We start from the raw sequence: 22,073 nt of genomic DNA on the forward strand, positions 1-22,073 counted from the left end.
GTTTAATGGCCCTTCCAACCCGAGCCATTCTAGGATTCTATGAAATGCATTAAACAACAGTCTTCAAGAGTATGACAGAACAATACTTATACAGTAGTGATTGTCAGAGGACATCTGAACTTGGAATTAGCTCTGTATTTTGAAAAATGCATTTCTACAATGCTCATGAAATAGTGACAAAACTCAACATTGGTGTTTTCGCAACAGTGAAGAAACAACCTCCTTGTAATCTTATTTCAGCAGTGTAAAAATATTACTCATTACTTTTTGTTGCTTTTAATATTTTTGGAGGTAGTAGATTATTGTATCTACTGATACAGACTTCACTGTCAGCTTTAAGCCACAAATAAAAATAAGAGCTTTTTCTCATTCTGGGTATATACTTTTACTCATCTGCTGAGAAAGATTCACAACTGAACAAGATCTTAGAATATTCTAAAATTAAAGTTTTGGTATTTCAGAATGTATTTAAAAAATGTAAAGAGTTGCACTGTGTGTACTGTGTGCACTTTTGGGTGCCACAACATAAGGGCATAAAACTATCAGAGAGCATCCAAAAGAGCGCTACAAAGACGGTGAAGGAAGCGTCTAGAGGGAAGATGTATGAGGGGCGGCTGAGGTCCCTGGGTTTGTTCAGCCCAGAGCAGAGCAGGCTGAGGGGAGGCCTCCTGGTGGCCTGAAGCTCTCTCATGGGGGGAGCCAGGGGCAGGCTCTGAGCTCTGCTCTCTGGGGACAGCGACAGGACCCGAGGGAACAGCATGGAGCTGGGACAGGGGAGGGTCAGGCTGGGGGCTAGGGAAAGGTTCTGCACCCAGAGGTAGTCAGGCACTGGAACGGTCTCCCAAGGGACATGGTCACAACACCGAGTTTGGACAATGCTCACAGACATAGGGTCTGATTTTTGGGTGGTCCTGTGTGGAGCCAGGAGTTGGGACTCTAATCTTGTGAGTCCCTTCCAACTCGGGATATTCTGTGATTCTATATTATGTGGAATTATTTTGTCCCTGCTAAAATGAAAAAGGTGGGATGATCTGTAGTGTTTTGTTTGTGTGTTTATACACCTTGACCTTACTAGATTTCCATACTCATCCTTATTTTAAACAGAGATGATAAGGATATATGACAGTTTACACATGCATGCATACCGTAATGTATATGCTGTAATTCAGCAGGAATTAATCATTTTCACCCATTCATTTTTTGAATATTAGTAGTGAATTATTTTCAGCCTGAAACAAACATGGTAGGTTTAACATAGTTAATTTTCATCCACTGTGCCAAGTGTTGCAAGACTGTAGAAAAACAGGACAAAATAGATTTTGTACAAAAACTACAAAATTATGTTGGCCATTTTGAAATTAAAGTGACTACAAAATGCGATGCTTTTGCAAAAATGGAGTCTTTGTTAATTTATAGTACAGTTTGAAGTGTAGCTCTAGGTAACGTCAACAAGATCACATGAATAAGCACTCTGAATGTATCTAGCAGGATTCTGCTTTTTTATTCTTTTTAAAAAACTGTGTTTTACACATTTTTATTGAGACTGTCTTTAGAGGTTCAGGTGTGCAGACAGGACCATCCATTTCACCATGGCTGAATGCAAGAGACTGGTGTTTTGAGCAAGGCATTGGAGTGACAATTTCATTCAGCACTGGCCAGACACTCAGATGAACATCCGAGAGCCACTATTTACTTCCGAATCTGTGAAAGATAATGAGCACAACCCTGAGTCCTTATTGGTCTTTTTATTTTGTCCAAAATTAGATGAAATGCCACTATTCTAGTGACCAAGCCTAAAAACAAAGAATTTTCCACACCTATTACTGAGTTTCAGCGGGTTCAAAGATTCAGATCTTTTTTAGCTGACCTTGATGAAAATTTCCTTGTCCAGCTTTGAGGAAATGGTAACGAGTTACAATTCTGCTCAACCACTCCATAGCAAGCAAGACACTAAACAGAACAGCACAATGCTCCTCCTCTGCATCAGAAATACGATCTCATAGAAGATGCTCAGAAATTCATTTTTCTGCCTTTGATTACGTATCTGCCTAGCAAGTTTTTCTGAAAATTTTAAAGTATATGAATGAACATCTGTGGCTCTTTTCCATAGCTAAGCTTTCATAAAAGATTCAGAAATTAACCTAGAGGCAATGCCAGTAAAAGGAAAACATTACCCAGTTAACAGACAACAGGGAAATGAGTAAAACCATTTTGATTAGCTAGAATTTTGAGAACCAATGGCCACTTCTGAAAATCCAGACTAAAACCTCTTTAACAGGTCATGGCAGATTTGGAACACTAAATAAAACAAGGTATTCTTTGCAGCACAGATATGCAATGAATCCCAAGGCCCCAAAGATGTTATTTTGCTTCGGTGAAGATTACAGGATTTAATTCAAAACACAGGACAGAAACAACGCAGTAGAAAAGAAAACCTGTGTTAGAAGTTTATCCCTCTTCACATCATTCTTAGCATATTGTCTAGTTTTGTTAAACTGAAAAACTGTAATATCACTATAAACTGTCTCATCTCAATGTCTGAGATATTTCAAATTTATTTCAGTAAGTACTTCAAATAATCACTGATCCCAGTATTAGAGTATACATAAAAGCAAGCTGCGTGTAGCACATCGCATAAAAAGAGGATTTGAAATTGCTTAAGAAGAAGGAATACACCACAAATCAAGTGTGAACTAAGAGACACAAAGTCAGCGTAGAATTTAAGCATCATACCTCAGACTTCATTCATTTTGTGACACTCCTAAATATGAATTCAAAGGGGTAGGATGGACATAGTTGGAATTATAAATACAGGAAGTGGCTTTTTTTAATCTGTTTCTTAAGATACATGATTTGTGCACGGAGTCAACCAACTTTTTGACCTAGGTAGTGCTGAGCACAAGACAAATATCAAGTACAGGCCTGACTTCTGGAGGGAAGGAAAGGGAGCATTTCTTTTGCACCAGGTATTGCACTTGACTTCTTAAGACAAAGAAAAAAAGACAGAAAAAAAAATACCACACCCTAGACAGTAAGCATGCATTCAAAAAAAGGGTGTCAGAACGATACGTGGTACCTCTTTCCACCAATCTTCTCTTTCCAATAATCTTAAGTAATTATGGCTAGCATATTTGCTACTGAAAAAGTCTGTTGTCCCTACCAAGGCAACATTTACGCTTCAGTTGACATCCTCACGTAAAATATGAGAGCAGAATTATAACCCCTTGAAAGAGTAGTTGTTAGCAGTTCCTTATGAACTGAAATCATGGACTGAAATCTAAAACCAAAGCAATACTATGCTCATTTTCCTAATCCACATTCAGATAGGAGGCTGCTACCCTGCAGATCCATATGACTCATTAATGCTCTAGGAAGGAAAAGAAAACATAAAATTGTAAGTGCAGCGAAGTCAAAGACACATCAAACATGTGATGCATTCTATCATTTTAACTTATACTGACTGTAATTTTGTAATTGAATATTTAGAACTCTACTTTGGTAGACTAAACCAAATCCTCCTTTAACCAAAAATCTCATTTAGTAACAAAGTAATCTTTGAGAAACCTGCAAAACAAAGTGTATTCGGTTTCTAAAGGCCTCAATATACTAAGTGGACCCCTACCTGCTATGCCATCCCACAGGAAGCAGGACGAACTCAGCAGCTAGCATATATGCTTCCTGATACACAACCAGCCTCTTCAGAAGCTACTAAAAAAAAACATCAGAATCAGACAGAGACACCTCATTGAGTTAGCATCAAACAGTACCTTTATGGAAAGCAGTAAGAAGGGTTTAAAAGTGTCTTGTGGCTAGAGATTTTCAGACTTGCTATGCTGCTTTTGCAAAAACAGGGTCAGTCACTAATTAGGTCTGCTTTAAGCAGAGTGTTGGACTAGATTACCTCCAGAAGTCCATTCCAACCTAAATTATTCTTTTATTCTAAGACTTATTCATTCCTAATATGACAACGCTGTTCATTTCCAAGGCAAAGAAGCCTGAAAATCATTTTCAAGAAGACTACAGGAAAAGCCTACTGTTTTGCTTTCAAAAATGAAAACAGCAGATCCCTATGCTCTGGCAACTGTATCTTACTCTTTAAAGAGAGATGATCTACATGTGGACTAGGCCTGAGAGAGAGGAAGATTCCCCCCCAGTCAGGACAACCTACAAATCAGAAAAAAAAAAAAAAAAAAAAGACTTGGCAAAGAGTCTAAAATTACTATTTGAACTTAAGAAAAAAGAAAGAAAAGAGGGAAGAGAGAGGGGTGATCTCATGGTTTTTAGTTTAAAATTCTGACCTACTTTTGACTTTGTATGATTTGGCTGAGGTGTCTGTGGGCTCATTAAAGGAGCAAATATATCAAATTTCTTGTGGATGCCCTTACTAAAAATAATTTTAGTTTGATTCTTTGGCTTTAGCCTAAGGTTTAATATTCTGACTGTATTATAGCATTGCTCCCTAGAAAAATGAACAAGTAGACTCGACTAATCAGAACTGATATTAATCTTGATGAGGGGACTCTCTCCAGATGAACTGAATGTGGAAAATGAGCTCTTATATTTCAGCTAGGTAACCAACAAGTACCTTGGCATAAGCTAGGATTTGTAAAAGGCTTAAGTATAGTGTACTGTTATAGCCTAATGAAATTCCAGAGGAAGCCCACAACAAACGATGTAAAGTCTAGATTTTATTTTGACGTGGTGATTCACCCCGGTTTGCTAGCAAGCAAAGTCAAAAATAACTCAAGTAAGAATATGAAATACAACAGCTTCCTTTAAAACTGAAAGATACTTAGCTAAAGTACTATTTAAATATAGAAACAATATATATATTTGAGTTGAGACGGACAGCTAATGAAGAGTTTCTCTTATTATGGCCAATTTCATGAACAAATTGCTCACCTCAGAGCAATAAAGTTACATCTTAGGGGATCCTATACTGATTAGCTCTGCACTTCCACACGTGTTTCCTAAATCTGAAACATATCAAACAATACTGCATGTAATGGAATCAGTAAGCCTAGATTTCCAAAGCTGGCCATGGTATTCTTACTTCCAGATTAATTTTCTATGTTACCATAAAATACATGACATCAAAGATAGCTTATAAAAAGAAAAAAAAAAAAGAAAAAAGTAGGCAAAAATAAGAAAAAAACAGTAACAGATGGAAAGATTTTTTAAAAAAATCCAGTATTATTACTCAAACATGCTTCTCATTTATAATGCCTTGAAAAAACAGTCTTTTAAGTTAACCCTACAAAAAATATGTGTATATCCACACATACGCACACCTGTCCAGCCATGTACACATGGTTCCTCAAAGCCCTTTATGTCTAACAGATTCCATAATCAAAATAGGTGAGTAAGAAGAGCTCCAGTGCTTCTGCCCTTGATGTAAATAGTAACAGAGAGCAAGTGACAAAAGCAATTTGTTTTATTTCTATTATTTGCGGATCTATAATAGAACTATAAATGTTTAACAAAATGACATCTCAGTTGCATACTGTAAAGCGGTTAGGAAAGCCAGAAACAGTAGATGACTACAATGGAATAATTTGCATTGGAAAAGGCATCCCAAAAGATCAAAGAACTGAAAGCTAGAACTTACTCACCGCAGTTGACGGTAAGAATTGACTTTCCTACTAGTTCATCCGCACATAAAGTGTCACTGATATCCATTCACCCTCTTAACATCTTTTGTTTCCATTCTTTTTGATTAGTGACTTTGGGTGCTGTTAGATTTTTTAAATACATCTTTAAGGGATTATTCACATGAAATGTAATAGCTTTACAGAAGCTTTAAAGAGGACTTCTGTTAAAACTCAGTAACCATTAGAACATTTTAGAAGACAGGTCCAGAAAATATCAGCAGCTACAGGACCGATATATGGGTAATGTGACAGTGAAGAAAAAAATAACATGTTCCAACCGCAGTTGAATTGTTCTAAATGTGAAAATGACCTTGACATCCCCACTAACCCACTTTTCCAGCTAGACACGAAGATCATTTTGTAAGCAATGTTAGCTACACTTGTAAAATGTACCTTTCAGTTCTACATACCATAGTCCATTTACAGAATCTGGCAAGTAAAATACACATTTCTTTAACAAAGGGTGCTTCCTGTACAAAAGCGACTACTTCACAGACAACCATTTAAATGAACAAACGCACTGAACATATGAAATCAGACGGATCCGGACTGCTGCACACTCCCAGACACACCGAACTACTGATATGCTCAGCAGAAGTTCATAAACAAGCAATACTTTCATTTTCCTTCTATTCCTCCTTCCAATTTATGACAGTACCCGCCTATCACTACAATACAAGGCTTAAAAAAAAAAAAAAAAGACAGTATATCACATGGAGGTCATTAAGTGACCAGAATATGCACATTTGTCAACTTAAGAAGACACAGTATAGCTTTTGCATTCCATCTGACTGCTTTGTTACTTGGGAAGGAAATATACAGGTCTTGTGAAATACAGTCTCAAAACAGAAAAGCAGAGAGCTATGAAAACCAACATTTTTACATGAGCACGTTAGAAAGCTGCCTTAAACCTCACCTATCCTGCCGTAAGTCACCATCTCTCACTGACACTTGCGCTACAAAGAGAAACGGAAGGCTGTGAGCAGCGACCACCAGGCACCCTCTACAAAAGTAATTTCCTCATTGGATCACCTTGCTTTTATAACGCACGTTTCTCGCTCCCCGCCTCATGCCCGGGCGCAGAGCACATCCCCGAGCAGCGCACTGCCGCAGCCTTGCACTTGGCATCGCTAAACGGCACCGGGCGCGTTTCCCGGTCCCGCAGCCCCCGCCCAGGCCCCTTCCGCCGCCAGGCCACGGCGGGCTCCCGGGTCCCGGCCGCACTCCCGCGGCGTGCGGGGGCCGGCGGAGCACCAGCGCCCGCTCCAGGCCCCGCGCGCCCCGCCCGGGCACGCACCCGGCTCGGGCCGCGAGTGCGGACAGAGGAGGAGGAGGAAGGAGGAGGAGGAGGCCGCGCTCGGCCGCGGCCCGGCCCGGAGAGCGCCCGTCGGGCGGCAGGGGGCGTCCCGCCGGCCTCGCGGGTCACGCAGAGCGGAGCATCCCTCCCCCCCCCGCCGCCGCCGGGGAGCCGTGCCCGGCGCCTGCTGCCGCCCCGCGCCCACCCCCGCCCGCAGCCGGGGCCTCACCCGCTGTTGTCGCTGCAGACACCGCCCGCGGCTCCCTGCGGCGGCTGGCGGCGGAGAGTCGAGGGGCGGCGGGGCTCGGCGCGGCCGCGGCACGGGCCCCACTCCGGCCGCTCCCGCCGCATGGAGGGGGGAGGGCAGGCTGGAGCGAGGGGAGAGGAGGGGGGGGAGCGGGCAGCGAGGCCCGGGCGGGACGGGGCGGGAGCGGGCTCAGCGGCGGCGGGAGCGCGGGGGCCGCTGCCTCCGCCTCATCCCTGCCCGCGCCTCCGCCGGGCCAACGCCGCTGCCCGGGCGCCGTCGCCTAGCAACCGCGCCCAGCCCCCGCCGCTGCGGGCGCCCGGCTCCTCGCGGCGCCGCGCGCGCTCCCGGTGGCAGCGCACGCGCCGTCGACACGCGGCCGCGCGCACCGGCCTTCCGCTCCCGCCCGGCGCCAGGGTGCTGCCGGCGCATGCCCGGGCCCGGGCCCCGCCCGCGGCGCAGGAGCAGAGCCGGGACGCGCGGGGAGCGAACGCCTCGAGGGCTGACAAAGACGGGGTGCTCTTAGGAGCCGAGGGCTGCGGTGTGGCTGCCGCCTGCCAGCGGTACTGATGAACGCCTCCGGCTTCCCCGGAACCCCAGCAGCCTTCCCTAAAAGTATTCCCCCACTAGCTGTAGGGAGGATTCCTTCAAATGTGACTCGAGTATGTTTTGAAGGCTCAGAAACCAGGTGGGATACAGAAGGAATTTCTATTTTAAAAGTTCGGGAATTTGAGGTGAATTCCGTACCTCAGGGTGCGCCATTTTGACTCTTCTGTTTACTGAGGCTTGGCAGCGCCGCTCCCCGTGGTGCCCGCGGTAACGCCCCCAGCCCCGCGGCACGGCGGCCCGCGGTCGGGCCTGCTCTGTGTGTTAGCGGGGGGGCTTCTCCAGTCTTCCAGCCTGGTGTACCAGGCTTTCTGCAAGCGTAACTGCAATTTCTGTGCATGCTATTTCTTTCACAAAACGTGTTGCACACGTTTCTTTAATGTCCGTCCGCACAAGTTTTCACCTGCCTTCACATCTCCAAGTTTCCCCTGGCAGCTGGACGACCTTATAAACTACTAAATGTCTGAGTTCTATCTTTTGAAAAAAAAATGCTACAGCTTGGCTGCTTTAACTCACTGATATTTGACTAGAAAGATATTTCAGATGCTCAGATGAAGATAAAAGCTGACAAAATGTACAATATTACTGTATATGTCACTTGTTACGTAACTAAATCTGTCACAGTGGCTCATTTTATAGAACTTCAGATAAAAGTTTATCAGGGCATTCTTTATAACGTGAAAACTTCTGTAATAATGAGCAATGTACACAGAATTTAATGGTATTTTTTAAATAGTTAAAAATAGTTTAAAAAGAAAATATATATATACATACGTTAATGTGTTAAATCCAGCACATGCTGAGAAAAGAAAAAAAGAAAAAAAATATATCTTTATGTCCAGCCGTGTAGAATTGATTGTTCTAGGGGGGATGATTGCCTGGGGGGGGGAAAGTCATTCTTGCAGTTGGAACTGTTCTGTATCAGACTTCTTGTCACAGTGGTATCAGTGTATGGAATGAATTTATACTAAATGGAAGTGTCTAATTTTTTTAAATGCAACAAAATTCAAACTGGTGCTCAGTGTGTAGGGTAGTACTTTGGCACTGAGTTCAGTCTGCATAATACTAAAACGTGTTTTGAAATGTATCTGCCTATTAGCTCTTGGTTTAAAAAGGATCAAATAGGAACAAGGATGAATTTTTCAGGAACAGATGACTGGGAGGTTTTTTTCAATGGCAGTTTGCTTTAGTCCCACATCACCCATTGAAAAAATCTTACCTGTGTGCTGGGAGAAAACTTATCGTTATTTATATCCCACACATCAAAGTTTATAAATAGCAAGAGAATACACATGAAACATCAGTGCAGTGATTTCCGATCATTTAAAGAACTGTCAGACCTATTTTGTATACAACAAAAAGTGAAACACAGAGAGATTAAGACACTTGTCCAGACCTGTGAAAAAAAAGCTGAATGACACCAGTTTGAATGTGCTTGGACTGCCAGTATTAGCATCAGAGCTGAAAGAGTAATCCAGACGGACAAACCCTGGCCTTCTGCTCTGTCCATAAAACAGCATGCTTCATGACGTACTGATGCTTTACTTTGCAATCTGGAAAAAGATTTTTCATCTCTATCTCTAGAAACAGTAGGGATCTCAGAGTGCACAATCAGGATACTGACTAGTCTCTCCAGGGTACAATACGCCTTTTGCTCACCTTGTTACCTCTGACAGCAGTGGTGAAAGTACATACTCTCCTCTTCCTCTTTAGTCACTTTGCTGAAAGTTTACACTGAAAAAAAAACGTTCAGAAATTTGGCAGCAATAGCAGAAGCCTCATATAAAGGACTGTATTCTTCATCAACGAAAAAAAAAATGCCACCGCATTTTGAAAAACAGAGTGAGTTGAGAGGATAGAAAATGTCAAGCAGATTCACTGTACTTGAAAGGCAGCATAGGGAAGAGGGCACAGGATGACAGCTGTGCTGATTCCACAATCGAGGGAAGAGCAGGATATCTTACTGCAGCAGGCACTGATTTCATGTGGATGCTGAACTCAAGCTAAATGCATGCTCCAAAAGACTACTTACTATCTATCTAGAGCCTGACTTAAGACCTAGTGAAAGCAATGGGAATTTACCTACTGATATGAAATGGTTCTCCTCAGGCCTTCATTTATTTTGAATACTTCTAAGGATTGTTTCTTCGCTTTGTTATTCTGCAGAGCTAATGGTTTTTAGTTTTGCACAAATGGTAAAGTTAACAAATTCCTACCATCATGTGTATAGCACACCTACATTTTTAATTTCTTAAAATGAGACCTAACATACCTCACGCCCACACGGCTGACTTTTGTGTATTGAGTACAAGTGGTATTTCTTTGACCTTGCTTTTATATAAACGGATTTGTGTAAATAAAGTAAGAATAAATACATTCAAAATAAGCTATATAAAAAAGTTAAAGTCTCACTCTTCTGGGAAAATGAAGGGAAGAGAAAGACTTGCATAAAGCATGTGCTAGTCCCAGGAGATTGTCTTATAAATACTCCAATAATGTTTTAATGGGTAGAGTATTAAAACAAGAATAGCGCAGACAGATAAGTGATCTGAATTTTAACACTGGAGGGGTGGATTAAAGATTCTGTCCTGGAGGTAAGGAAGAAAGGGGATAGGAATTGTTCCTCGGGTATTGTTTATCTAACATTAAAAGTATCCCTACATTATTAAAAGTATTCTTAAATCCACATAAATTCTTAAATCCACACTGTAAGTATCAACCTTTGTGAGCACTTTGAAGTAAGTTAGAGCTGCTATTTTTTCATTACCTATTCCAGAACTATGCCTGCAAGAATACATTTACAAAAATTGGACTTGTATAATGCAAATAAATCCTCAAAATCATTAATTGGAAGATTCATAAGAGAATCTGAAATATGTTTTTTATAATGTTTGAAAATTTCAATTTATTTCTTAATTTATTGTCTAGTGGAATTGATAGAAAAAGAATGTAGATGTTTTGTACAAGTCATCCTGAGTTTTTAACTCTCTTTAACTATTGATTATTAATTATTATTAATGATAAACAGATCAGTAATCTTTTGTCTGAGAAGACTGACTTGTGCTCAGGCACAAGGTGAACCCCAACCACTGCTTATCGTGATGGCCAGTGCTCTCCTCTTTTGTTCATTGTTCTCTTTGTCTATCGTACCCACATGTTCTCTCTTGCCTTATATTTAGAGAAAGTATTTGGGACAGGAACCATCAGCTTTTGTCCTTGGATTTGTACATTGCTAATTATAAAGGTATCCTGCCCCATATCTGAAGATTGTAGATGCTAACATGCTGAAAATTCATGAAAGGAAAGTCCTCACTGTTTAGAGATACCAACCATCTGCAACTTGTAAGACCTCACACCTGATAGCTCTGCTCTTGTAAAAACCATGTCTTGAAAATCAAGTACCAATTTACCAGTAAGTTGTAAAAATGTAATCAAACTAGCCACAATTGATCCTTGAGAGAATGTGGCTTGCTTCACATCCTGAAACAACCCAGGTGCTTCACTGGATGCTGAAAAACAACCCATCAAGGGATTTATCCTTATCCTTATTGTGGGTAAGATAATAAGAGAGTCCTGTCTTTTGACAGGACATACAAAAATCAGTTCAGCTATTTTCCCTAATTATGTTTTTTTAGGGATCTCACTTTGGGGCTGTTTGCTCCAGCGCTTATGAACAACTTCCTCGCCTCAGACTGAGGACAAACCTCAGTCATACCAGCTCAGCTCTGAAGTTTGTTCTCTGGATTTTTATTTCTTCCAACTCCATCACTATCATCCAAGTCTCCCCACACTTCGTTTTATAACTTCCTTGCAAAAAAGGAACACGGGTAGAAAATTGGTAAAAGTGAATCCCAGCACCTTAAGGCCATTGTGCTACACACATACTCCATATAAAATTCTGGGAACTGCGGCACATAAAGAGATTCTAAGATCAATTTTTAGCTCAGAACCAGCTATTTTACTTGGATTGTCTGAGTTCAGTTAGCAGCTATTGCAATAACGCATGACATTCTGAGCTTTGTGTTGTTTTTATGACTTCATGCAAATTGATATTACTTCACAGGTGAGCATAAAAACGGGGTCCCTGCTCCAACGCAGGCCAAGGACAGCAGTGTAAATAGAAGCAGCAGCAAAATCACTCAGAGAAAACATACTGTCACAGAGGACAAGAGAATATTAAAGACCAAGTTGCACAACACAGGTAAACCAAAGAGAAAAAAATATTCTGCTCACCTGTGCTTAATGAAAACCAATAATTTTTGCTATTTTTAAATACATGGAGATCTGAAACCGGAGTCTTTGGTCATTCCAAATCCCCATTTACTTCACTAGAAACTAAAGCATTTAAAAAGATGACTAGATATATTAATATTAGGAAAAAATAAGCAGGAAGCTGCAGTGCACTGGTTCTGATATCATCCATGAGTTCTGAAGTTTTTATGACTGACTTGATTTGCCGGATTGCCCATTCCCACTGATCAGTGAAAGCAGAAAAAAAAAAAAAAAAAGAAAAAAAAAAGGCCAAACTGCATCTCCAGTGAAGAGAGTTTCAGCTTCTCACACTGCCTGAAACAGGGTCTGATCTGCATCACATAACATTGATTATTCAATGTAATTTGCATAAGAAGAAAAAAATCCCACTGACAAACATTTGCTGCCTCAGTTACAAAAGGTTTGCTTAAACTTCTTTGTTAAGCAGGGCAGGGCAGGGCAGGAGAGGTATATACTAGCATAAATTCTTTGGAGACTGGCTGGGTAGCAGAATTCAGGAATTTAAGCCTATTCTTCCTTCCTGGCAAGAACTCAGAAGAAGGTAGAGGGAATGTTAGCCTGTCACATTCCCTTCTACAAGCCTAAATCTCTTTTGTAATACAGAACATTTTGCAGTTTTCTTGTTTGCTTTCATTTTCATGGTGGGTTTCTCATCAGGTTCTCTGTATTTGTTTCAGACAATGCACGGTAGCTAGAGCTATTTCTTTTGACCTTCCAAAGTGTTGAGATATAACTGTTATCTTCATAACTTAAAAAACAATGCTTAATACACTACAGAAGAAGAAATATAATTGCCTGTCTGAGGAATGACAGTGACTCTATTCACCAACATGTGAAGAAGCGAAGTGCTCTGATATTCATGGCTAGAATGTCCTTAGTATGGCAAATGGTCACTTTTCTCAATTTAGCTGTTTTATTTGCATTGTTATTCTTTTCAAAACTAAGACGGCTATGTATAGTGGCAGAAATAAAAAAGAAAATCCTAAAGAACAAAATGTATCTCTTCTGAACTCCATATATGCACTCCTCATCACTCAGAGTACCTACAAGAAAACAGCACAGTAGTAGTAACGGCTACAGCATGTTTTTATGTTTTACATCAAAATCACAAACACATCCAATGATCTTAGTGCTTATTCCATAATTCAAATGATTTAATGAAATGCTAATTATTGCATAGACCTCAGGAGGTCACCTTTTGCTCTCTTTGCATTCCTAACAACCTTTGACATCAGGTGTGACAAATTGATTCAAAATGTAGTTGCAGGAAAAAGGGCAGGAAAGCTTTACTCTGCCTTGTGGGTGTTGTAGTTTTTCTGCTGACTACCTGCCTAGTCAGAAGTAGGAAGCTGGACTCTAAGTCCCATAGTTCCCACTAGAGCCTACTGCACAGGCTCAGAGACCGTATGCTCGGAGGGGGTGACTACATTGTGTCTATTGTATGATTGTTGGTTTTTTGTTGTTGTTTTTGTTTTTGTTTTCCCTGGCATTTCGTACATTTCACAGGAGGTTTAAATCGGGAGGTTTAAATCAGCATGGCAGATGAGCAAGAAATTATGTGCAAACTCGAGAGCATCAAGGAGATCAGGTACGTTTGCTTTGTGCCGCATCAGTTACATGAAACAGCTTTCTCGGGGGAGTGGAGGAGTTGCATCGATCTGAAAGTAGCTATTGTGCTCCTGAGGGAAAGCAAACCACCCCTGGGCTTTATGATAAGAGCTGAAATTACATTTTTCTAAATAGGGAAGGAGCATCTGCAACCGGGAAGTAGCAGCAGAAGGTGCAGCAAAGGGCTGTGATGGTCATACATTTCCAGAGAATTAACTCAGTGACACCATAACACGAGAGGGAAGAGTGTGGGGGTGGTGTTGGGCTGCAGGTGTTTTCTTTTAAGCTCTTTGAAGTATTATTTCTCATTCCTGAGTCGCTCGGTCATAAATCTATCATTTTGCCTTGCCCACTCCCATCATTCCCTGGCAGGAGCCTTAACAAGCTAGGAAAGGAAGGGCAGAAAGCAAGCGGAGCATGACAGCAAAAGCCAAGGATGGATGTGCCCCTGAGAGTGGCATGTTTAAGTGTCTGAGCAGGACATGGATGTCTGGGCACAGCCAGGCAGAGACCAATGGGAGGATGTGTGGCTGCTCAACTGCCAGGGTGGCCGATCTCCCTGGGCAGTCAGTGCTGGCAGTCAGCTTTAGCTGGGATTGCGGCCTGCGAGGGAGTGTGGAATTTGTGCGTGTGCTAGGAGAGGGGAGCAGCTGAGCCTGTGAAGCAGCCAGTGTTTACCCGGTTTCTTTCTACTCTCCCTTCCCTGGGCAGAGACATGGCCCTCTACCCAGAGGCAGAGAGATGGCTAAGGTGGGCAGGGAGAGCAAGGAGTCTTCCTACCTGCTGTTTTTGGCCACCACCCTGAAGTGGTGAGCAGGGCCACATGTACTGGGGTGACAGAGTGCCGTGGTGGTGATGGATGGGGACACAAGAGCATGGGCTTTTTCTGCCATCATCTTGAGAATCTACCACAAGGCAGGCAGCTGTCTCTCTGCTGTTCTGTGCAACACAACACATGAAGAATTTGCATATAGTGTTCTTTGTATGGTGAATTGCAGAATGCCTTGAAAGAGGGGGAGTCATAAACAATGAACGGCACCGTATGTGCCCATGTTGGGGGTATGTGTTTTTCTGAGCTTTAGGTAGGACATTTTCACTCTTTGACATAGGACAGTGATATTCAGGATAGGGCCTGAGCTGTCTATATTTAGCAGGAATTCATGCATCCAAAAGCCAGAATGCATTACAAAGAAAGTGATTTGGTATGTAGCCAGGAGCTGAAAGCTGAGGTGGTGGTGGGTAACCCCAGAGTGGAAGGAAGTGTTCTGGGGCATGGCAGCTGAATACAGGCTATCAGTGGGGATATTTGCAGGAGAGGCAGGGGACAAAGGTTCTGCTGCCTGGCCCTGCATGCACATGGCTGCAGAGACATCTTTCTGGCTGTTAACAGCACCTATAGCAAGCACACTTCACCTGTGGAAAGAGGTGAATTAGGCAGCAATGTATGGGCCTTGGCCTTCTTCACTCGATATCATGAAGATGAACAAAGATCAGGCAAAAAATTTTATCTAACATCCCAAAACTACATGTAGAAAGAGATGGAATAACACATGCTTTTCAGAATAAGAACAACACTTTTCTACGGAACTATTATTGGACGGGCTCCTTTAAAACACAGATCTAAATATGGCCTATTACAGTTTGAGGTCCAAATATTCTAACACTGACTTTAAATATCTCATTAAATTATCTTTCCAGAGAAAGTGGTATCCTGTATTTGGAAATTTATGGTGTATTCAATTTTATGACAATATATTCAAATGGGACATTTAAACTGTAATTAAGACATTTTTTATATTAGTTTATGGTATAAGGTACTGTAAAGGTGACATTATTACCTTTATTGTGCAATGAGGTATCAAGAAATTTGCTTGAATATATTTTAACTTAAAAAATCAAAAACAAATCCTGCTTGCAGCATTCATGTCAATTTTGAGTCTCCTTTCACAAAATGTGGTCAGATAAACTACCTATTTAAAATGTCTTTTCATTCTATGAAAAAAAAATCAATCAAAATTGCTATAAGAAACCCTTATCTTTACAGAGCAAACACACCTTTGATGGATTTGGCAGGCTTTATTTTAATCTGCATTCCATGTACTATTCTATAGGCAAAGGAAAAAAAAAAAAAAAAGCCCTCACAATTAAAATCAAAGAAATTGCCAATTTCTGTAGCTGCACTCTATCATTTATTAAAGGCAGCTCAGCTGGGTTTTTGATGGAATTCTGGAATATGATTCTCAAAACTTGTATACATAGATAAAAAAATACATAATCTGTAGTCAATGGAATTGCTGTTGTCAGTAAATGTATATATGTGCCACCAATCCAAATGTATCTGCGCATGCTTATTGATATGCATTGAGTAGTTTCACAGAACTAACCCTAGTTGTAAAATTAAGCAAATACATAAAGACTGGACCTCAGTGTTCTAACTGGGAGGAGATCAAAGAGAATGAGAGCGAACTTACCCATGACAGATGCTAGTTTCACTGCTTAATGCCCTACTGTGGCATTAAGTAGTCACTTAGCGACTACCATTACCATTGCAGTCTAAGAACTTAAATAGAAGGGCAAAGAACACGAGGGCAGAATTCATTAGGCAGTGTAGAAATCACAACTGCAGTTTTTGTTTCAAAACATCACAGCATGTTGCCTGATGCTAACAGAGAGTTCTAATTTGTATGCGCTTTTTCTTTCCTATACCAAAAGCTAATCATTTGGTCTGAAACAATCCCTTGCAATGCATTCGTTGAGGCAATTTGGCAGAGCACAGAGGCCAGTGACTAGTAACAGTGAGGAAAGTGATCTTTTTCCATTGTCTCGGGTGAATGCATTCCATAAATACAAGGGAGGAAACAGGGATAAAACTGGGGACAAGTACTCCCAGTTTCAGTAATCAAAGCTGCTATTGCTAAGTATATGGAAACAATGAGGCTTGATGAAAACAGGAGTAGATGGTTGGAGGATACTTTTTAGTGGGATATTGCCACATTTGAAATAGAAGACAGAGATGATCTCTTTTACTGGTTTAAGTCCAATATTCATGTTCAGACTAGTAAATACTGTTCAGACTAGTGAGTACTGAGACTGATGGACAACCTCATTGCAGCCTACAGCTTCTTCTCAAGGGGAGCAGAGGGGCAGGCGCTGATCTCTTCTCTCTGGTGACAGTGACAGGACCCGAGGGAAGGGCATGGAGCTGGGATAGGGCCAGTTCTGGTTGGGCATTAGGAAAGCCTGCCAGAGTTCAAGAAGCGTTTGGACAACACTCTCAAACATACGGTCTGATTTTTGGCTGGTCCTGTGTGGAGCCAGGAGTTGGGCTCAATGATCCTTGTGGGTTCCTTCCATCTGGGGATATTCTGTGATTCTAGGACATTCCAGCCATCTGATAACTTTTGTGGTCCTCCTCTGGTCCTGCTCTAACAGGTCCACATCTTTCTCGTGCTGGGGGCCCCAGAGCTGGATGCTGTACTGCAGGTGGGGTCTCGCGGGGTCAGAATAGAGGGGGAGAACCAACTCCCTCTTAGTTCTGAATACATATCGGAGAAGTTATTTATGATACTGTTTTTATTTCTTGTAGCTTTATAAGCTCCTGAAGTGAGAGAGAGAACGACTTCGGCTATAATTCTTGAAATAGATAACAAGAGTTAGTTGTCTCAGGGACTGACCCAGCTTTCTGCCATTCTCTTCAGCAAATGGTGGAAGACTGTTGTGCCAGTTCCCCTATGCCAGTGATGTCTGAGACAGCCAGTAAAAGGATTAACGAAACTTGGGGCATAAGCAGTTACTGCACTCATTGAGACTGATTTGGAAAACAGGAACAAAGGATTCAAAGGCATATGTGAGTCTTCCCAAGAGGGGGGGTGACAGGAGAGATCCAGTCAAACAGAAGCAAGAATAGAATCTATACAGACACTTGCCATATACTTTAAAGAAGAGTCCTCAGGCTAGCTCTAAAATTTCTTTGGGAATCTTGGTTGGAGCAAGAGAAAACAGTAACTCTGTTAAAGCCAAGTATAACAAGGAAGGCCAGAGGTGGTACTGTACAATTACCTGAAATGTGACATTGCAGGTTCTTGTTATAAACATTTAAGTGTTGTTGACACCTGGGTTATGGCGTATCATATTCTAACCTAAAGTACAGGAAAAATAACTAAGACTTCTTGGTTAACTAAATCACAGAATCACAGAAACAAGACCAGGAACAAGAGCAGTTTGTTTGCTCTGTTCAATGACTAGTACAACTACTGAATCACAAGAGCAGTAGACTGTTCTGCTGCTTAAAGCTGTCTGATGACTGAAACTCACACCCCTTAATTGTTAGCTTTGAAGAGAGAGAAATGGACTGGGTTTCTAAACACTTTTGCAATGGAATGACAGATTGGCACTTTTTTTTTTTAATTAGAATGCAGGACATTGGTAGAAACACTTACAAATATGTGAAAGGTACGAGATTTTAGCAAAGAACCAAGAACTTGTCATGGTGTACCTACAAACGGGATGGTGGTGGTGAATGTCATCTTGAGTTTTTACTACTCTGACATGTCATTGCTCTGGAATTTTCTTTAATCTGAACTTGAAGTTAGCATTGTAGCAGTTCAAATTACTGTCCGCATAGTGGTAGTCAATGTATAGGATATTATAGTAACTTCCATTTCATTTTATGTATCACCGAATCCTGTTTAAAACCTTTCATATTTTCTGGATTTCTCTGCTTTGGAACTAGGTTTTAATCTCAGTAAATTGATACAGTAGAACTCTTAGTACAAATTCTCTAAATCTGCAGTAACTGTTACATTTTTACAATGTACTCTTCGTTTCATAATTCTGTATATGAAAGTTTGATATAATCTCATACATTAGAAATGCTCAGCAAAAGAGCTGGGATTAGAATTCAGTTCTGTCATTGCACCTTATGTTTTTTCAGGCATACTTAGTTTCACCCTTGCCTATTACTGCTACCTGCTTCTTCCATCTATTCATCTATAAAGTGACACCTTGACAAATATTTTGCAGTGACTTACTGTTGTCCCTCTATATTTGTAATTATCACTGGGATCCAGGAATAAGACTTTGCAGATGGAAAAAATAAAGGCGCGACTGAAAGCAGAATTTGAAGCTTTGGAGTCTGAGGAGAGGCACCTGAAAGAATACAAACAGGAAATGGACCTGCTGCTGCAAGAGAAGATGGCCCATGTAGAGGAGCTGCGTCTGATCCATGCTGATATTAATGTGGTATGCAACAGTCCAGCTGCAGGCAGTCTAAGACAGTTGTATATGAATCAAGCCACAGGTTGTGGAATTGCACACATCAATGAACTATGATTGGTTGAATAATCTGGACTTTACAACACCATCCTAGGATCCTATAAAAAGTGCCAATTAAATTTATTTCATGCTAATTGTTTTTTTCCTGTCTGTGAAAGGTGGGATATTTTGTAATGTGAGCTTAGAAAGCATTTGGACCAAGGGGTTAGGTTGCCAAGCCCATTCTAGCTACAACCTCACCATTAGTCATAGTAACATCATTCTGACAGTCCCATAGAAAACCATTCTTCCTGTTAGTCTCTTCTCATCCAGCAGCTGAAGGCAGCTAGCTGGGACTTTTGATTGCTTTTTGTTTTGGTTTGGTTTTTATGTTTTGTGTTTTTTCTGAAGAAAAGGGATTTGGGGAAAACACGATATTTGTGAAGTTCTTAGCAAGAGTTTACCTTCATCACTGAGTAGAACCACCAAACATTACCAGAGTACAGTAAGAAGCACCAGCCAGAAGGAAATTAATACAATTATAATTAATTAATTATAGGGGAATCTATTTCAGATGGAGAACACTATCAAGCAATCTGAGAATGATCTCAACAAGCTCTTGGAATCTACTCGTCGCCTGCACGAGGAGTACAAACCCCTGAAGGAGCATGTAGATGCTCTGCGGATGACTCTGGGCTTGCAGAGGCTGCCAGATCTGTGTGAGGAGGAAGAGAAACTGTCCCTTGAGTAAGTCTCCAAAGCAAACATTATCTGGGTTTATATTTATAAATCTAACTAATAGTCTAGCTCTTGATTTTATTCTTTGGTTTTGTCATTCTACTTTGTTTGGTAGGTGGAAGAAATAACTTAAGAGGTATGCATGAAAAGAAAAAGTTATCAAAAAAGAGATGTGGGAGTACATGTATCTGATAACATTATTTGAATTTGTTGGAAGTTAGATTATTCCAAGCTGCAAACTCTACATATGATATGTAAAAATTCAAGAGTTTGTTTCTCTAGATTTTATATCGTATATTGTTTTTTTCTAACAAGGTATTTTCTTCATGTTGTTTTTTTGCTTGTTTAGCAGAGATAGAAGACAATACAAGAAAGGCATACAAAGCAATTATTCTTCAATTGGTTTGTGGTACTGCTAGTCATATTTTTTCTTTTTTGCTGCATGCACATGGCAGTGCCATTTAGACATCTACCTGTGACCATAAAAACTAAAAGTTTACCCTAGATGTGGAATAGATTTGGATAATGACCTCAGTTTCATTTTTCAAGGCATAACCTAGAAGGCGGCAGAATTAGCTACTATTCAAAGAACAGTATCGTTTGTTTAACAGATCAGTTTTAAATGCAATTGATGTTTTAAGAAAACTACATTTCTTAATGCCCTGCACATTTGGCATCGCTTTAACTGACACAGTTTTCAAGATTTCTCAGAATTTCTTCGGAAATGCAGTTTTCCGCTCAAAGCAGCGTGACACTACAAAGAAATGTATAAATCTATTGCATTAAAAATATTAACAGGATAAAATATAGAAATAGAGAGTTTGGCAGTGGTACATCTAAAGCTGTTAAAGATTAAGTATGTACACTGTATATTTTCTAGCCTATTAGTTTTATATTTAGTTGTAAATCAAGATGCCTTAGAAGCTAACAGTCATTTCCATTCTTCTGAAATCTGTCTGATGTGCTTAAATGTAGAGGAAAATACCAGCAACTCCATTTAAGAATTAGTCCAAAAGGTGTCTAAATGTAGGCAATTTGACTCTAATGGGGAAATGTAATAGAGAAATGTGGTCCATTATATTTTAACACAAATTATCCCTTAAAAATAATGAAATAGTCCAGAAGGTGTTTATTTTTTTATTTTTATTTAAATTTTTTTTTTTGGTCTAGCTACTTTGAAAAGCAGAAAGCAGAATGGCAGACAGAACCACAGGAGCCTCCCATTCCAGAGTCTCTGGCTGCAGCTGCAGCAGCTGCCCAACAGCTGCAAGTGGCTAGGAAACAAGATACCAGACAGACAGCAACTTTCAGACAACAGCCACCTCCAATGAAGGTCAGGAGATGGAATGTGCTGTTTTTTCTCTTGTGTCATTGAAATATACAATGTTTATAAAATTGATCAGTATTTACAAAAAGTAAAAATGATGCATCCTGATTCTGATTTTTTTTCTGCAGGAGTTCATATCAAAAGCAATCCCAGCAGACTTAAACTAGTAGCACCAGTCATCAAGGGTTGACAAGGCTTTATTTTGACTCCTTTATGACCTAAGAATCTCCATAGAGATGCAGGCAATTCTCACTCATTTTGTGTTTCATGTGAGAGAAACGCATGGAAGAAAGATGCTGGGTAAAAGAAAGACCAATAGCTGGGAGGTAATCCACAATGGGTACATATTAGAAGCAATGCACATATTTTATGAGGAAATATAACTATTCATGGTAGAAATTACCAGAGAAGGTGATTGATTCTGTATTTCTTGGTATCTTCAAATCAAGATTAATGTGTGGATTAGTTCAACCTAACTGTAAGCACTTAAGTGAGGTGTACTACTTTGAACAGTTATACTCAGCTCTTTCTGTAGTTAGTAGAAACAGAAAAGTAATTGCATACTATCCATCGCACCCTAGTTTCAGAGATTTATGGAGTAGGAAGGCAAACTGAGGTAAGTACATTTCATAGTTATGTACTTACTATCTAGAGTTAGGTCAGCAAAAATCCTTTCTGAGAGCAATACACTTCAGTCAAATGGAAGTTCGAGGGCTGAGTATGGAACAAAAGGGTAGAGTGCTGTATCTTGTGTTAAATATGTAGAATTAATCTAATCACCCTCTCTGCCTTGAATGCTGTGAAATTGCAGTCAGACTTCACTATAACTTCTCTGACTCAGTGAGCTATTACCCTTGTAGACATCTTTAAAGCACATGGAAAGCTTAAAATGAAATGGAATTTAATTCTGAGATTATTGATACAGGCCTGAATCATGTGTTTGCTGAACTGTAGTTTAAATACAATGAGATTCGTTACTTTTTCCTTTGGCCTGAAGTTACTGTACAGTCTAGAGACCTGGATATAAAATTTAGCATTGGTTTGCCCTTAAAGGCAAGAAGTCTTGCCTTGATTATT

At 40.6% G+C, this 22,073-nt stretch overlaps 2 protein-coding genes across 35 annotated transcripts in view; one reads left to right on the forward strand and one right to left on the reverse strand.

The window, feature by feature from the left end:
• Positions 1 to 7,518, reverse strand: part of ZC3H12B (zinc finger CCCH-type containing 12B) — a 32,845-nt gene extending 25,327 nt beyond the window's left edge. For 3 of the 8 annotated variants that reach the window (XM_048074952.2, XM_067005038.1, XM_067005037.1), the window contains exon 1: positions 7,178 to 7,518. The gene's annotated coding sequence lies outside the window, so the exon portion shown is untranslated. Of the gene's footprint in view, positions 1 to 3,622; positions 3,709 to 6,567; positions 6,608 to 6,683; positions 6,891 to 6,948; positions 6,968 to 7,177 lie in introns of those variants that run through there. The other 5 variants (XM_048074967.2, XM_048074962.2, XM_048074963.2 and 2 more) reach the window with 5 other exon arrangements.
• Positions 7,519 to 7,610: 92 nt separating this feature from the next.
• Positions 7,611 to 22,073, forward strand: part of ZC4H2 (zinc finger C4H2-type containing) — a 99,957-nt gene continuing 85,494 nt past the window's right edge. For 23 of the 27 annotated variants that reach the window (XM_067005046.1, XM_067005049.1, XM_067005041.1 and 20 more), the window contains exons 1-4: positions 13,591 to 13,658; positions 18,748 to 18,919; positions 19,506 to 19,678; positions 20,840 to 21,002. In XM_067005046.1, the coding sequence (XP_066861147.1) occupies positions 13,606 to 13,658; positions 18,748 to 18,919; positions 19,506 to 19,678; positions 20,840 to 21,002 (561 nt within the window). In that variant the 5' untranslated portion in view covers positions 13,591 to 13,605. The other 4 variants (XM_067005064.1, XM_067005065.1, XM_067005063.1 and 1 more) reach the window with 4 other exon arrangements.

This window comes from Anser cygnoides, chromosome 13, assembly GCF_040182565.1.
Source record: "Anser cygnoides isolate HZ-2024a breed goose chromosome 13, Taihu_goose_T2T_genome, whole genome shotgun sequence".
Taxonomy (NCBI): Eukaryota; Metazoa; Chordata; class Aves; order Anseriformes; family Anatidae; genus Anser; species Anser cygnoides.